Here is an 18,031-nt window from a genome sequence, read left to right as displayed (position 1 = left end):
GACCTGAAGAAAGGCTAATTGAAGGAGTCCAGGGAGGCAGCTGCAAGGCATCTGACAGAGCAGACCTTGGCTGCTCGTCCACGGGTCCCTGGACTGTAACCCAGTGCAGAGGATGAGCCTGGGTTCCCTACCAGACACAGATTGTAAGAGAATAAAGATGATCTGAAGTCCTGAGAGAAGTATATAAGAACCACAAGGGTGAGAGCTGGGGGGCTGATGCAAAGATACTGGATTATCTGTGAGACTTTGTCATCTTGGAAGGGGTAGAACTGAAATGTGACTATCCTGGAGGGCCAAGTTGTAAGATGAGGCACCACCACAGGACCAGAGTGACCAGTGGCAGGGGGTGCTGGAAAGGAAAAGGATGCTACACCATATCCAGCCAGGCCTCCGGTGAGTGCTCCCTTCTACACAAGTCAGAGGATCAAGAGTTGAGGGAAATGTGATCCTGATGAAATCACTATAAGGGGAATGCACACCTGGTTGAAAAAACATACTTGCAATAGTTATCAATGGCTTACTGTCAAATTGGGAGGGTATATCTAGTGGGGTAGGTTCCCCAGAGGTACATCCTGGGTCTAGTACTGTTCAGTATTTTCATTAAGGACGTGGATGATGGAGTGGAGAGTACACTTATAAAATCTATGGATGACACCAAACTGGGAGGGGTAGCAAGACCTTTGGAGGACAGGGTTAGAATTCAAAATTACCTTGATAAATGGGAGAGATGGTCTAAAATCTACAAGAGGAAATTCAGTAAAGACAAGTGCAAAGTACTTAAGAAAGAAAAATCAAATGTACACACAGCTACAAAATGGAGATTAACTGGCTAGGTGGTACTATTGCAAAAAAGGATCTGGGGTTTATAGTGCATCACAAATTGTTAACTCATATTCAATGTGATGCTGGCAGGAAAAAGGCAAATACCATCGTTCTGGGTTTATTCACAAGAATAATTATTCTGCTCTACTCAGCACTGGTGGGGCCTCAGCTGGAGTATTGTGTCCAGTTTCGGGCACCTCACTTTAGGAACAACGTGGACAAACTGCAGAGAGTCCAGTAAGAGCAACAAAAGTAACAAAAGGTTTAGAAAATATGACCTATGAGGAGAAATTGAAAGAACTGCATGTTCTTAGGTTACAGGAAAGAAGGTCTGATGAGTGTTCAGATATGTTAAGTGCTGTTATGAAGAGGACAGCGATCAATTGTTCTTCACGTCCACTCAAGGTGGAACAAGAAAAATCATCTGAGTTTGCAGCAAGGGGGATTTAGGTTGACTCTTGAGGAAAACCTTTCTAACTCTAAGGGCAGCTAAGCACGGGAACATGTTACCTAGGATGGCTGTGGAATCCTCATCAGTGGAGGTTTTGCAGACCAAGTTAGAGGACAAAGACCTGTCGGGGATGGTCTAGGTATATTTGGACCTGCCTCAATACAAAGGATGGCCTAGATGAGATCCCTTCTATCCCCATGTGTCCATGATCCTGAGACTCATTCTTGATCCCTTTTTCCCCGGGATGACCCTGCCTTGTTTCCCCCCTAGGTAGGCGGAACCTCCTCTCCTGCTTTCCCTTCACACACCCACAAGGGAGCTCTCTCTGTTTCTCCCTGCCCCGTGGGTACCTGATGCTGTACAGCACGTTGCCGTTCTTGAAGATGCGCAACAGCTTGTTGTCGGTGGTGACCTCGTGGAAGTTGGCCCCCTTCTCGTTAGCAAAGAACAAATCTGGCTTCCAGATGGAGTCCAGCATGGAGGGGTCCAGGTCCAGGGAGTCGTCTGGGTATTCCCTGTACGCCAGGCGGGGGTCGTTCCACTGCTGGCGCAAGAAGACGTTCACCCGGTAATCCTAAGGGGAGAGGACCAACTATCACAACCAGCTGGGGAGGAAGAATATTCCCTACTATCAAACACCCATCATGCCTCAAGGGACTTGGCTCTAGTGTGATGAATGGGGCTGGAGAAAGAGGGCCAGGTTCCTGGGGAAGAGCAGTCAATTGGAGCTGCTGCAGGAAGCAGGCAAATCTCCCCTTCCTCCGCGCAGGGCGGAGAGGCGTTCTTGAGAAGGGCTGGGTGAGAGGGAGCAGCCTGTGACAGGTACTATGGCACTCTGGAATAGTCAGATTTTTAACAACCTTACTGAAATATCTAGAACATTTACAGTGACTGTTCCTGGCTTCATGGATGTGTCCTATAGGAGCTAACGTCAATCAAGGTGACTAATGCAAATCCCCAGTTACTGAAGATAATGCAGGTAACAAATCCTCTTGTATCTGAGAAAAGAAGATCGAGTGACCTGGCTCAAAGTTCCTGGCAAACAAAGTACTTGGAACTAGACAGGGACAGCCCTGATTGCAGAAGGGGGTCGGTGTCTCATGTTCAGACCAGGAGTTTGTGACCAGAGACAGGCCTTGTGAGAGGATTTGGGGTTGTTTCAAACCTGCCAGGGGTCTTCCTATGGAAGATGGGTAAGCCAGGCCTGCATATAAACTGTCTAAAGTTTTAAAGATACGTTTCTCTGAAATGCCTTTTTCCTCTGATAGTACTCGCTTTCACAGCTGTTGGCACTTACTATAAATGTACCACTGTCCTAGCCCCCACTCCCCTGCCACCAGCAAAGAAGTCACGGTTCCTGTGCTTATTGTATCTCTCAAACTGTCCTCCCCATTTCTGTGAGGGCACTGTACTTAGGTTGCAGGCCTCTAGCCACAGGGTGGGATGATCCATTCCCTCCTGCCTGAGGCTTAGCCTAGGACTCCTTCGATTTTTTTTTTTTTTTTTTGTAATTTCAGCAGCTCTGACTTCAGTTCAGCCCTGCAGCCCTCTTCTCTCAGGGTCACATGCCAGAGTTCTCCCATGCCCATTCAGCTCTTCTAAAGCAAAGATCTGTTTGTTCTGACCAGCAGCATAGCTTTCTCTACCATCGCAATGCCGCCTGCTGCACCTCACACTGCTTCAAGTTACATGTGGATTGCTACTCGCTTAACTCTGCAACTGGAGGGTGGGGAGGGGGAGTTGGCAGCATTAACAGTTGCACACACTGAGGCGAAGAGAGAGAGCTCAACGAAGAAAAAAACAAAAAACACATCATCAGCTCTGACCCAAACATCTTGAGGGTTTTTAAGTCTCATGATTGGGTGGAGCGTCTGACTCACAGTTGTAGGACCTGGGGGGTTGCCCTGCTGCATATGGTTCATCTCCTCTGCTGGCAGAAGGTGTCCTAGGGTCCTCGATGTCCAGGAGTGACCATGGCCTGTCAGTTCATTCTCATCTACAAGACTGACAGTGGGTCTGGCCAAAGGACAGGACTTCTGGACCCCGCTGCCTGGCATGTTTTAAGGAAACCGTGAGCCTCAGGGGCCCCACCTCACCTGGGGAAGGCAGCTAGGGTACTTGGCTAGACATCGCTGCTCCTCACAGGGGAGCTGAATGTACTGTGCCAGGCAGTGCTATCCCACTCCATTGGGGATGAAACACTCCTACTGGAACCAGTTCAGAGAGGCCTTGCACATCCTTGGGGAGCAGCAAGACTTGCCTGCGGAAGGGAGAGAATACTAATCTCTTTCCTGCATCCCTCTCTGGCCCCCAGAAGGCTCCAGCTTCTCACGAGGTTCCTGCCATCCACCTCTCCCCACCACAATGCGGTTCCTAGTCCATTCTCACACCCTTCTCCCAAGGCCCCACACTGCTTAGCCCCTTGTCCCACAAGAGTCCCACCACTTCCCCATAAGTCTCCCAGTACCATGGGCAATGGGTCTCCATGATAACTACAGGATTAACACTACAGCTGGGGTTGAACAAACCTTCAGGTGGGCTGGATCTGACCCCAGATCTCATGGTCACCCATTCCAAGATCCTGGTGCAGGCACAGCAAAGAAAGCCAAATTCCCAGCCCTTGATGGGAGGTGCCACACCCAGCTGCCCCCTCCGCGGGCTTCTAGGGGAGTGGAAGGGGCTGGGAAGGAGAGTGGAACAGATGGCGAAGTCTTACCATGGTGGTTTCTGTGACAGAGCCGAAGCTGTTGATGAAGATGTTGCATGTCACATTGACAGGCTGGCCTGAGAAACAACCAGACAAGGTGTGAGCCCTCCTTAGTGCAGCTGGTCTGAGGAGAATTGCTCCCCTCTGCACTCCAACAGTCACTCACCTCAATAAATACACAGGCACTTGCCTGGATAGATATACAGTCATGCACACACAGAGAACCCCCGTACACCTGCGCACACACACGTACTCTAAGGGGTTGGGGGGAGTTTCCAGACCCCCCCATGGGTTCATTTACACTTACAAACTCTGTATCTGTGGGTTTCTCCAGGGGATGGAGAAAAGGCCATGGGGGCAAAAATCTGGCTGGTTCTTCACCTTCTGAAAACTTGTAGACAAAAGCAAGGGCAGTGGGCTGGGAGTCCTGAGCCCACAGTTCTTGTTCCAACTCTGCCGCTGGGACCTTGGGCAAGTTGCTTTTCTCTCTAGGTATATGCTTCCCCTCCCTTCTTTGTCTGTCCTATCTGCTAGACTGTGAGCTCTGTGGGGCAGTGGCTGTCTCTCAGTGTGTGTGTGAACGTACAGCCCTGAGCACAATGGGGCTCCAGGCAATACTGTAATCATAACAACTGGTCTGGAATAGTGGGTGGCTGCAGGTCAGAATGGAGGGGCAATGGCAGAGCTGTAGTGGGTTCCCAGGCTGGAATAGCAAGGGAGGCAGGTCAAGGTTGAGGGGCATTGGCATGGGTCCTGCACCAAATCACTTGCTCACACTGTCCCTGGTTCTAGTCAGTGCTGTCTGAGAGACTCTGGGTTTCAGTCGCTGTGGGATTTTTAAGCCTTATTTGGGCCCCATATTTACCTTTGAAGTTAGGTCGAATCCGGGCGTCATACCCTGATGTTTTTCCCATGAGCTTGTCCAAGAAATCAGAGGGTGACATCGGCTGGCCAGAGCCTGTGGAAGTGGATTTAATCTCCTCTTTCCCAGAAACCAACCTGAAGGGGGAAAGGATGGAGGTTAGCAGGCTGGAATCCTTCCTCTTTGGCCAGAAATGCCTCAGCATCTGCCTCAGTGCAGTATGGAGGGCCGGGGAGAAGGAGTCTTCAAGGCACTGCTGTGGTGGAGCTCCTAGAGCCAGAGACCTGCCTGGCACAGACAGGGCTTCGGGTTGAAGAAGCTTGCTGTCATCCTGGCTGGTATTGCCAAGGCACTGCTTTGAGGAAGCTCACAACCTGCTAGCATGGTTATTTTCAATGTCAGGGTTGGGTGGGAGTATTGTAAATATCGAGGAATTGGACAAGCAGCTGTTCCCCTTTGCAGTGTGTTCGAAATACTGTACGTGACCAGTGCTAAACAGTCACATGCAGCTGGGGAATTGCATTGCCGGCGGTAGGGAGGCGTTCGTTCTTTGCTGGAGCTGTTCTTTCTCCTCTTAGGCCTTGTCTACACTATGCAGTTAAACCGATTTTAACAGCATTAAATTGATTTAAAGCTGTACCCGTCCACACTACAATGCACTTTATATCGATTTAAAGGGCTCTTTAAATTGATTTCTGTACTCCTCCCCAACGAGAAGCGTAACGCTAAAATCGATAATAACATATCGGTTTAGGGTTAGTGTGGCTGCAAATCGACGTTATTGGCCTCCGGGCGGTATCCCACAGTGCACCACTGTGACCGCTCTGGACAGCAATCTGAACTCAGAGGCACTGGCCAGGTATACAGGAAAAGCCCCGCGAACTTTTGAATTACATTTCCTGTTTGGCCAGCGTGGAGCTCTCATCAGCACAGGTGACCACGCAGAGCTCATCAGCACAGGTAACAATGCAGTCTCCTGAGAATAGAAAAAGAGCTCCAGCATGGACCGCACGGGAGATACTGGATCTGATCGCTATATGGGGAGAGGATTCAGTGCTAACAGAACTGCGTTCCAAAAGACGAAATGAAAAAAATTTGAAAAAATTTCCAAGGTTATGATGGGAAAAGGCCACACCAGGGACTCAGTGCAGTGCAGAGTGAAAGTTAAGGAGCTCAGACAAGCCTACCAGAAAACCAAAGCAGCAAATGGAAGGTCCGAGTCTGGGCCAAAAACATGCCGCTTCTACGCTGAGCTGCATGCAATTTTAGGGGGCTGCGCCACCACTACCCCACCCCTGTCTGTGGATTCCGAGGTGGGGGTTGTAATCTCAACCATGGCTGAGGATTCAGCGGAGGGGGAAGATGAGGAGGAGGAGGATGAGGAAGAGGAGGATGACCTTGCAGCGAGCACACAGCACTCCGTTAGCCCCAACAGCCAGGAGCTTTTTGTGACCCAGACGGAATTACCCTTCCAGCCCCCCCCAAGCCACTAGCCCAGACAGTGATGCCATGGAAGCGACCTCTGGGGAGTGTACCTTTGTAAATACAAAACATGGCTTAAAAGCAAGCGTTTTTTAATGATTGATTTGCCATGAGGGCTTGGGATGCATTCACAGCCAGTAAAGTTACTGGAAAAGTTTGATAACATGTCTGGGGATGGAGCGGAAATCCTCCAGGGACATCTCCATGAAGCACTCCTGGAGGTACTCCAAAAGCCTTTGCAGAAGGTTTCTTGGCAAGGCAGCCTTGTTCCGTCCACCATGGTAGGACACTTTACCACGCCATGCATGTAGAAAGTAATCGAGTATCATTGCATGACAAAGCATAGCTGCGTATGGTCCCAGTGATTGCTGGCATTCAAGAAACATCCGTTCTTTATCTCGCTCTGTTATCCTCAGCAGAGTGATATCATTCATGGTAACCTGGTTGAAATTAAGGAATTTAATTAAGGGGACAGAGATGGCCATTTTCCTACTGGGCTGTTGCTTAAAAGAAATCCTTCCTTGCATGTAGCAAAGCAGGGGGAGGGGAGGAAGGATAGCGCTGAGCTTTTTAGCGTTTGGCCAGCAGGAATCTTCCCAGCTAGCAGCCACGTGGTGGGGGGGGGGGAAAGGGGGGTGATTAGCAGCGATCTTCCATGATACCAGCCATGCGGTGGAGGGAGGGATAAAGCAATCCTAGAGAATTGGAGTAGGGAGGGGAGGGGTTGGCGTCTGCCGCTGCTTGTTAACAGGAAAGAAGCATCAGAGGGCACTGTGTATATGAAGGCTGGAGAAGCTGAAAAACAGTGGCTTACCATGGACGCATGCAAGCTGAATTGTGATGCCCGGGCGTCTGTGAGATCTGTAACACCAGAGCCACAGCACTCAATATTAAAAGATGCAAAATGCGACCTTGTAGTGAAATCACATGTGCTATTAAGGTGAATAGTGTTGTTCACTGTGAAAGGGTATAACCATTGTTCTGTAAAATGTATCTTCTCTCTCTTTTTTCCCTCCCTCATGCAGCTGCACATTTTTCAAGCCTCCCTACTCCATCCCGAAGGCTAGCTCAGATAAGGCAGAGGAAGAAGAGGACGCGAGATGAAATGTTCTCTGAAATCATGGAAGTAACCCGCAATGAAAGAGCTCATCTGAAGGAGTGGAAGGACGTGGTAGCAAAGTACAGGAAAGATGCCAGTGAACGTGAGGATAGGAGAGACGCTCGAGATGAGAGGTGTAGGCAGGAAGATCAGTGGTGGCGGGATGCAACACTGGAGCTGCTGCGTGATCAAACTGATATCCTCCGATGTCTGGTGGATCTTCAGGAAGAGCAGCGGGGTCACAGAGTGCCGCTGCAGCCCATGTTTAACCACCCTCAGTACTCACCATGTTCCATATCTTCCTCACCCAACATGTAAGAAAGCGTGGGGGAAGGCTATGTGCACCTGCCCACTCCACCCCCGTGGACAGTCCAACCAAAGGCTGTCATTACATTGAAATGTGCTTAATGGCCTTTTCCTTCCCTCCTATCCTCCTCCCAAACCACACCCGGGATACCTTGTTAATTCTCTGCCTCTTTTTATAATTACTTTTTAATAAAGAATACATGCTTTTTAAACGATAGTGACTTTATTTCCTTAAACAAGCTGTAATCGAAGGGGGAGGGTGGGTTGCTTACAGGGAATGACTTTTAATAAAGAATACATGCTTTTTAAACGATAGTGACTTTATTTCCTTAAGCAAGCTGTAATCGAAGGGGGAGGGTGGGTTGTTTATAGGGAAGGAGTCAATAAAGGGGGGGGTTCATGAAGGGGAAACAAACACAGCAGTCACACCGTACCCTGGCCCGTGATGAAACTCGTTTTCAAGGCTTCTCTGATGCGCACCGCTTCCTGGTGAGCTCTTCTAATCGCCCTGGTGTCTGGCTGCACGTAATCAGCGGCCAGGTGATTTGCCTCAGCCTCCCACCCCGCCATAAAGGTCTCCCCCTTACTCTCACAGAGATTGTGGAGAACACAGCAAGCAGCAATAACAAAGGGGACATTGGTTTGGCTGAGGTCTGAGCGAGTGAATAATGTGCACCAGCGAGCCTTTAAACGGCCAAGTGCACATTCTACCACCATCCTGCACTTGCTCAGCCTGTAGTTGAACAGCTCCTGACCACTGTCCAGGCTGCCTGTGTATGGCTTCATGAGCCATGGCATCAAGGGGTAGGCTGGGTCACCCAGGATAACGACAGGCATTTCAACATCCCCAACTGTTATTTTCTGGTCTGGGAAGTAAGTCCCTTGCTGCAGCCGTGTAACCAGAGTAGTGCTTCTGAAGACGCGAGCGTCATGAACCCTTCCTGGCCATCCCACGTGGATGTTGGTGAAATGTCCCTTGTGATCCACCAGTGCTTGCAGCACCATTGAAAAGTACCCCTTGCGGTTTATGTACTGGGTGCCCTGGTGCTCCGGTGCCAAGATAGGGATATGGGTTCCATCTATCGCCCCCCCACAGTTAGGGAATCCCATTGCAGCAAAACCATCCACTATGACCTGCACGTTTCCCAGAGTCACAACCTTTCGTAGCAGCAGCTTAATGATTGCTTTGGCTACTTGCATCACAGCAGCCCCCACAGTAGATTTTCCCACTCCAAATTGATTCCCGACTGACCGGTAGCTGTCTGGCGTTGCAAGCTTCCAGCGGGCTATTGCCACTCGCTTCTCCACTGTGAGGGCTGCTCTCATCTTAGTATTATGGCGTTTCAGGGCAGGGGAAATCAAGTCACAAAGTTCAAAGAAAGTGCTCTTACGCATGCGAAAGTTTTGCAGCCACTGCAAATTGTCCCACACCTGCAAAACTATGCGGTCCCACCAGTCTGTGCTTGTTTCCCGAGCCCAAAATCGGCGTTCAATGGGTAGAACCTCCCCCATTACCAGCAGGAGCTCCAAAGCACAGGGACCCGCGGTTAGGGAGAATTCAGTGTCCATGTCCTCATCACTCTCGTCACCGCGCTGCCGTAGCTGCCTCCTCCTCGCCTGCCTTTGCAGTTCATGGTTCACCATAGATAGCACGAGAATGCACAAGGTGTTTACAACGTCCACGATTGCGCTATTGATCTGAGCAGGGTCCATGCTTGCTGTGCTATGGCCTTTGCTCAGTTCACCCAGGAAAAAAGGCGCGAAATGGTTGTCTGCTGTATTCAGGAAGGGAGGGGTGAGGCTGTACCCAGAACCACCCGCGACAATGATTTTTGCCCCATCAGGCACTGGGATCTCAACCCAGAATTCCAAGGGGCAGGGGAGACTGCGGGAACTATGGAATAGCTACGGAATAGCTACCCACAATGCAACGCTCCAGAAATTGATGCTAGCCTCAGACCATGGACGCACACCGCTGAATTAATGTGCCTAGTGTGGCCGCGTGCAATCGACTTTATAATATCTGTTTTATAAAACCGGTTTATGTTAATTCAAAATTATCCCGTAGTGTAGACATAGCCTTACCTATAACAGCATCTGGGTCTCTCTGTGAGGAGCATCTGACCTGGGGAAGAGCAGCTGCAGCATACAAGAAGCAGAAGCTTTGCAGCAGGGACAGAACAAGCCGTGGGCCTCTGCCCTGCCTGACTTCACACAGCACAGATGCCTTCCACTGGTGGCATCAGCTTGCTTACCTATGCTTGGGCCCAGGGTCCTGCTGGTCTATGCTCATGAGCTTGTGGTCATCTTGTGTCAGGGCGGGTACCCCATTCTGTGCACTCTGGGTCTGTGCCTCTCGTGTAAGTAGCTGGAGTTGACTCTTGGCCTGAGTTCTTTAGGGCAGGGCCTGTCTCTTTGTTATGTGTTTGTACAGTGCCTCACACAACTACGGAATAATACTGCCCTGAACACCAGGCTGGGAGCCAGGCCTCTGGAGTTCTACTCCTGGCTCTGACATGTACTCTCTCATCTCAGGCAAATCATTTAGTGTCTGGACTTACCATAATGAAAATTGATACAGACAAGTGCAGAGTGCTGCACTTAGGAAGGAAAAATCAAATGCACAGCTACAACATGGGGATTAACTGGTTAGTGGGTATATGGCTAAAAATGGATCTGGGGGTTACGGTGGATCACAAATTGAATGGGAGGCAACAGTGTGATGCTGGTAGGAAAAAGGCCAATGTCCTTTTGGGGTGTATTAAAAGGAGTATCAGATCTGAGACCCAGGCACTGGTGAGGCCTCAGCCTGAGTACTGTGTCCAGTTCTGGGGATCACGCTTTAGGAAAGATGTTGACAAATTAGACTCTATAGGAGAGCAATAAAAATGACAAAAGCTTTAGAAAACCTGACCTATGACTAAAGGTTACAATAACTGGGCACGTTTTGTCTTGACAAAAGACTGACCTGGGGGGAGAGCTTATAACAGCCTTCAAATGTGTTAAGGGCTGTTCTGAAGAGGGTGTTGATCAGTTGTTCATGACCACTGAAAGTAGGACCTGAAGTACTGGTTTAATCTGCAGCACGGGAGGTTTAGGTTAGATTCTAGGAAAGCCTTTCTGACTGTAAGGATAGTTAAGCAGTGGGATGGGTGTCCAAGGTGTACAACCCCCAGCACTGGCAGTATTTTAAGAACAAATTAAACAAACTCCTGTCAGGGCTGGTCTAGGTTTACTTGGTCCTGCCTCAGCGCAGGGAGCTGGACTTGATGATGCCTCCTGGTCTCTTCCAGCCCTGTATGTCTGATTCTAGGATTTAACCTTTCTCGATGGGTGAAATCCAACCTCCAGTGAAGTCAATGGCAAAACTCCCATTGACTTCAACTGGGGCCACAATGTCACCCTATGTCTCAGCTTTTCCATTAGTACGTATCCAGTATCTCTGCCATATATACCTGCCTCCCAGCGCATGAGGATGGACTGGTTGACAATAAAGCATAATTGCTAGTAAAGCCTGTTTGCCTCACTGTCTATGTAGGCATTGATGCCTTCTGCAGTATGTGAGCAACTCTGCCAATGGCCATGTAGTTTGACACCAACAGGACCCCAGCTCTGTGGCACTGGCTTTGCTGGAGTCATGTGCAGTGGGTCCTTTCACTCCTCTAGGGCTGTGAAATGCCTCCTAACCCTGCTGATAGTGAAGTGATCTGGTGCAGGGACTCTTTGCTGGTTCTGGCTGGGCCTGGACCAGAGCAGGAAGAGGTGAGTTCCCCCAGTGGTGCAGCAAAGGGGATGGGGGGGCTCTGTGTCCAGCCCACTTGCAGCAAGGGCATAAAGTGACTAAGGAGTGCAAGGAGGTAGGAAGGTGATGGATAGAGGTGTCACCTCCTGTCTAGTTCTCGGTCAATCAGCTGTCAGCTGGTAAACTCACTGATTAGAGGGATTGGCTCTGCTGCTGCTGTCAGAGTGTTTGTCCTGCAAAGGAGGGAGGGTTACACATCAGCTCAGTCTGCCTGGCTGCTGACAGAGCTGTGAGTGCCCGGGTGGGTGTGAATGGAAGGATGAAGATGCTGCGCCCACATACAAATACACTGGGGATGGGTGGTGGGAAGTTTGCTGCCTTCCTCCTTTCTTCCCTTTCTTAATGATTGTCCCTTTGGAAATAACAGCACCTCCTCATTCCAGGAAGGCTGATGTTCGGGGTTAAACTTTAGCTGGGATTCTCCATCCGATCTACCTGCCCCTTCAGGCAGCCTTGCAAGATACTGCTGCACACCCACCTGCCTGGCGAATGTCCTCTTTTGTGATGGGCCAGTAAAGTATTATTCCCTCCTCACCTGCTTCCTGGTGCAGCTGGGAGCAGGGGGGCAGATCCTCAAGGCTACTTAGGCTCTGAACTTCCACTGGTGTCCTGAACCTCAGCGCCGGACACTCCGCTCCTAGACACTCCGGCTACGTCTACACTAGGAGCTAGGGGTGTGATTCCCCAGCTTGTGCTAGCGCTCATCATGCTAGCGTGCTAAAATAGTAATGTAATCATGGCAGTACTGGCAGCAGTGAGTAGTGGGAGAGGCAGGCTGCCCTGAGCACAAACTGGCCTGAACCCTGAGGTACGTACTTGGTCCGGCTAGCCCGTGCCGCCCTCACTGCTGCCCTTGCCACGGTGGCTGCACGTCTATTTTTAGTGCGCTAGCTCGAGGAGGGCTAGTGTATGAGCATGTCTCCTTGAGTGAGGCCTCACATCCCCTAGCTCTGCTCCAGTTGTGGACGTAGCCTCCGTTATAAATCCCAGCACTGGGCCTGACACACAGTTAGTCAATGACCAGACACGGCACTAATGCAGAGTTCAGGTTGCCCAGAGGTGTCTTGGTTTTGTTTTGAGTTCTGCAAAACGCAAATGCTTGAGAATGAGAAAATGAAGAGTTAAGGTTCACCCTCACAGTACCTGAATTCTGTCCCCCTGGAGCTGGCCATAATCACTGGGAATTATCTGTATGTACTCTGTTCAGGGTAGCTGTACTGGATGGTGGAGGGATTGCTGGGAGCAGCCTGACAGAGCTGGAACTGTGATCTGAGGCAATATGGAGACTGTGTTCCTTGGGAGGGAGAGATGTGATCCAGTGCTTAATTTGTGCCAGAGCTGAGCCCCGGCACCTCTGGGCTTGGCAGTTTGTAGCCTCGGCACCTCTGAGCTTGGCAGTTCATAGCCTCGGCACCTCTGGGCTTGGCAGTTCATAGCCCCAGCACCTCTGGGCGTGCTGCATTAGTTATGAAAGTAAAAAAATTGCTTGAGCCCCGACACCTCTTTCATTACAAATTAAGCACTGATGTGACCTGTCTCCCTGACCCCTGGGTGTGTGATTGTAGGGAAGAGGCTCATGTGTATCTTGAGAAATCCAGTATGGCTAACTTCAGCACTGTGTGGTGTAGGCTGTGTCAGTAACAATCCTCATCCAAGGAGTTAGGTGGGAGATAAGGGTGGTCTGTAGGTCTAATGAAGGGTAAATGAAAGTGCAGTGTTAGATGGCACTGTGTGCCTGATGGTGGAGGGCTGTAAAAGTAGATGTGGGGTTCTTTCTTTGGAGTAGGGGAAGTGTCTGAGTGGAGATCCATGTAGATAGCTTGTTTGCTACCGTGCAAAGGCAGAATGCGAATGAGTTGCGGTGTATTGAGGCAAAGAGGGCTGAGTAAAGGTTGAGTGGGTGTTTACCTTAACTCTGTATTTCTTAGCTATTAGCTGTTTGAGTTTTGCTGAACTTGACATTTGGGAAGGGCAGCAGATACCACTGGGCAACCGGAATTCTGCACTCATGAAGTTTGACATCACTGAATTTCCTAGGTTTGATTTTGTTTTAATGAAAGAGAATTTTTGTTTGTAGGAGTTAGTGATCACGTATGAAGCTGTAGTGAGCATATAGGTTTGCAGTTGAGATGTTACTGTGGCTAGGTAAAGGATACTACATGATTTCTGAATGCTTCTCCCCACTCCTGTACATTTTGTTATAGTGGAATGGGGATTATAATCATGCTTCAGGGTTTATAACTGAGTTTTGGAGGTAGGAGAGTAATATAAGACATGCTTTGAGCCTCAGATATGTACAAAAATATTGGTAGAATCTGTGAACCTTGAGAGGCTTTTTGGGGGCGGGGGTTGTTTTGTTTTCCCCTCGTATCTTGGGAAATGACCCCAAATTTGGAATATGAAACTTATCCTTGCTGTGCACCCCCCAGGAGGCACAGCAAATGTTAATCCAATCCAGCTATACATGCAATTTTAGAGAATTTAGAAGAATCTCCTTTAAACAGAAAAGTCTTTTCAGTCGTAACTGTAGTAGAACAGCCGCTCTGCTATAATGTTACATGAAATTAATCATCAGCAACTGCTTTGCTAATGTAGATCGTCAGCATCAGGGAATCCTGAAAGGGGAACTACTTGCAAGGACACAGGGAGGTTGGAAGGAAGTGGCTCTGCACATCCAGCTGCGGCACTGGAGGTTCAGAGAGGTGCGAAGTGGCCCCATCAGCTAGATAAGTTGTGCTCAGCTGAATGAGAACGCTGCAGGGAGATAAATGCAGCCTGAGATGATGGCTCTGAAGCAGATTGTAGCAACCTGCCATGCTTCACCTTCAGATTTCTGCCCAGGGTGTACTCAGACTTGTAGTGCAGGTTCGGTGGCCACAGTGTGAAAACTGGTCGTCTAGCAAGCCTGTGGGCTCATCTATCTGCGCATGTGCTGTGTATCCACTTGTCTTTTGAGTGTTAGGCTTGATCCTATCTGGAGAAAGCGACAAAGAGTCCTGTGGCACCTTATAGACTAACAGATGTACTGGAGCATAAGCTTTCGTGAGTGAACACCCACTTCGTCAGATGCGTCTTACGAAGCTTATGCTCCAATACATTGTTTAGTCTATAAGGTGCCACAGGACTCTTTATTGCTTTTTACAGATCCAGACTAACACGGCTACCCCCCCGATACCTATGTGGAGAGTAACTCTGCTGAATGATGTTTTCAGTACTGCTTCCCTGAAGGGGCAGTGGGTGCCATGCGCTAGCTGGAGGAGGCTGTATCTCAGGAACCTCTTGCTCAAATGATGCCAAATCATTTTGGATCATGAACCTCCCATCTGCCCCCATGAGGCATGGCAAATGTCAAGGCAAACCAAGTAAGTATGGGGATTCTATAGCACATGGAGAAGCTGTCCTTTAAACAGAAAAAGCTTCTCTGCATTAATTATAGAAGAGTTAGTGCCAGTGCTGGGCACTCAGCTCCCTTACACTCTGTTCTAAACCCAGTACTGGTGATTGATCTCTGTCAGTGCATAGTATCTTCAATGATATTTCCCCTTCAGTGTTGTACGGTAGTTTCCTGCCTGATTAAATGATGCCCACTGATTAAATGGGCCTGATGGGATTACTATTCCAAACTTCATACTATTTTGTAAGAATTCATATCAGCTATGTAAACACTTTGTATGTGTGCATAAGATTCGCTGTTTACTGCACATAGTGTATGTGGCTGTAGGGTCACCCATAGAGTTTAATGGCTCAGTACTGGAATGTTAGTCAAGCTGCAGGTTGGGAATCAGATGCACTGGCCAAGCTCTGGGGTGGTCTAGGCCTGGAGTATCTGGGATGCTATGGGTCTAGAGTGTGGTGCTTTGGCACAGCACAGCGGTGTCCTGGAATTGAAATATCTTAGGGATGCTGAAAGGCAGAAACGGGCTGCACTGGGTGGTGTGTTTGTGCGGTTGGAGGGCTGTAATACCCAGAATGCTGTGGGACAAGAGTGAGGTGCATTTACAGAGCGGCGTAGGGACTCCTGGTGTAGAATATCTAAGGAAGTTATACCCAGAAGTGAAAAATATTGGCAGAGCTTCATGGGACTGCAGGAGTGAAACAGCACAGGGGTGAACATTTACCCCAGGCACTGAAATCATAGGAGAATCTGACATGAATTATTTCCTGAACTGTTTCTGTGGATGATGGAGACTTATCTGAACTGATCTCAAACGGTATATTTTTATGAATCTACATTTGCTTGTCAGTTTCTCTCCCTCCGTCAATCTGTAATGATCATTTGAAGGAACAAAATAAAAGACATTGACTAAACATATTGAAGGGCGTGCTGTAACACACAAGAAATGGTTGGGCCCAAGGGAGCTCTGGCACTAGCTCTTAGTGATGCTACATCCTTGCTTGCTATCATGCCAGTTCTAGGCACATGTGATGCTGCTGCCCCTACTTGCAGCTGCAAATTCCATTTCCTAAGAGCAGTAAAACACAGCATGCTGGGTCTCTGGGAAAATAAAAGTCAATCGGTTACCTCATAGCACTGCCCAAGGCAAGTGTTGATCCCTGCCTATGCTATAGTCACCCAAAAAGACACAGCCTGGGCTAGAGTCAACAGGAAAAACCCTGCCTATCAAGTTATATTGCTTAATTCCTATGTGCACCTGACAACATCTCTTTCCATATTAGCTTGTTGCATGAGCAGCTTGGATGAGACCAAAAGGCTGGAAGAGAATCTGTGAGGTGTGGGGCAGCCCAGTGATAGGAAACCCACTGTGTTCCAGAAACCAGCTCAGCAAAGAGTTAAGTCAGGCCTTTGCCGGACAGACCAGTGACCTGCGCCCTCACTTTAGAGGAGGATGAAAGATTCTCCCTCCTCCACAGTGCAAATGGAAGGATCGATCCATTAGTGCTGTTGCATGTGCAATAGGCAGGAGCGGCGCCAGGTTTTTTGGTGCCCTAGGCAGGGGTCCTTCCACGCTCCCAGTCGGCGGCAATTTGGTGGCGGGGGGGGGCCTTCCACGCTCCCAGTCTTCGGGGCACTTCAGCGGCGGGTCCCGGAGCGAGTGAAGAACCCACCGCAGAATTGCCGCCAAAGACCCGGAGCGCGGAAGGACCCCCTGCCGCCGAATTACCGCCGGGGGTGGCAAAATGCCGCCCCCCCCCAAATCCTGGCACCTTAGACAACCGCCTAGGTCGCCTAAATGGAAGCGCTGGCCCTGGCAATAGGGAACTGCAGGGAACAGGCCATTGCCTCTGGAACTAGCTACATGCCCATTCAACAAACACTGCTTAGCACTGCATACTGTCCTGGAGACAAATGTCCAGTTTGCAGTCAACGAGCAATGGGCAGCGCCTCCTTACCACTCAGTTATAAAACCTAGTGCTGGGCATTCACCTCCCAGAGCAATACACACCCTGATGTTCGGTTATAAACCCTGGCACTGGCTTTGTGCTTACCAGATCCTCAGGCCCAGATTCCCAGCTGTCTCCAAGTTTCTCTCAGTGCATCAGTTGAGAGAAGAGGAAAAAGGTGACACAAAGTTTGCTGCAACTTGTACTGAACTGTCCATGACCCAAGAGTCTGTGTCCTGTCCATCCCCCCTCATACCCCATCTATAACATCTGAAGCATAGAGGTAACCTAACCATGTTCTCTTTCCTTGCCACTCCCCCTACACCATGGACTGGGATAGGGTGGGGTGGGGTTTAGATGAGGTGGGGTTTCTCAGTTACCTGGGAGTGTCCCTTATGAAAGAGGAATTCCAGGGTAGGCCTCTGTGTTGTTTTTGCAACTATTTTATGCCAACAGATCTGTCATGGGGGAGAGGGTGGCCTTTGGCTACAACCCCCCTGTTTGGCAGTCGCTTCCCACCCCACCTGGTCCTAATTCTCCTGTCTCTCCCTGTGAACTCAGAGCTATGAATTGCTCAAGCCCTGCTCCACAGTGTTGCCTGTTCTCTTTAGAGCCCTGCCTGTGACCCGAGAGCAGGGGTGCTGGAACAATTTGTCTAGTGGGGGTGCTGACAGCCACTGAACCAAACTGTAAACCCTCTATGTGTTGGAAATCACTTCAAGCCAGGGGGTGCAGCAGCACCCCCAGCACCCCTAGCTCCAGTACCTATGCCCAGGAGGGTTTCTCCAGCCTCTCAGCATTACCTCAGATCCTTCCCCTCTCGTGGGTTGATGCCAGAGGATTTGGTGGGGCATGCAGCCCAGGTTGGGGGCATAGGGCACTGGAGAGTCAGCAGGAGGCTGGTGGGGTCTGGAATTGCTGGCTGCAGCCCCAATTCCCCTCTGTGTCTCCGGCTAATGGCACTTGCGGGGGAATAGCTGGGCCAGGGTTGGAAGGCAGGCTGGGCTCCCTGTGTCCCGAGGCCGGCAGGTCTCCCTGTTCCAGGGAAGGCTCAGAGGGCAGGGAAACCACCACCCTGTGGGCACATCCCTGCCTGATGCCCGGTTCCTGCCCCTGGCACTGCCCACTAACACTGGGCAGTCAAAGCCCAGAATAGG

At 49.8% G+C, this 18,031-nt stretch overlaps 1 protein-coding gene across 3 annotated transcripts in view; it reads right to left on the bottom strand.

The window, feature by feature from the left end:
• GLRA4 (glycine receptor alpha 4) overlaps positions 1–18,031 on the bottom strand; it is a 49,364-nt gene that overhangs the window by 22,791 nt on the left and 8,542 nt on the right. For all 3 annotated transcript variants that reach the window (XM_030576325.1, XM_030576324.1, XM_030576326.1), the window contains 3 exons: positions 4,846–4,979; positions 3,990–4,057; positions 1,624–1,847 (listed from right to left, as the gene is read on the bottom strand). In XM_030576325.1, the coding sequence (XP_030432185.1) occupies positions 1,624–1,847; positions 3,990–4,057; positions 4,846–4,979 (426 nt within the window). The remainder of the gene's footprint in view (positions 1–1,623; positions 1,848–3,989; positions 4,058–4,845; positions 4,980–18,031) is intronic.

This window comes from Gopherus evgoodei, chromosome 9, assembly GCF_007399415.2.
Source record: "Gopherus evgoodei ecotype Sinaloan lineage chromosome 9, rGopEvg1_v1.p, whole genome shotgun sequence".
Lineage (NCBI taxonomy): Eukaryota > Metazoa > Chordata > Testudines > Testudinidae > Gopherus > Gopherus evgoodei.
This window is presented reverse-complemented; position numbering and strand designations above follow the sequence as displayed.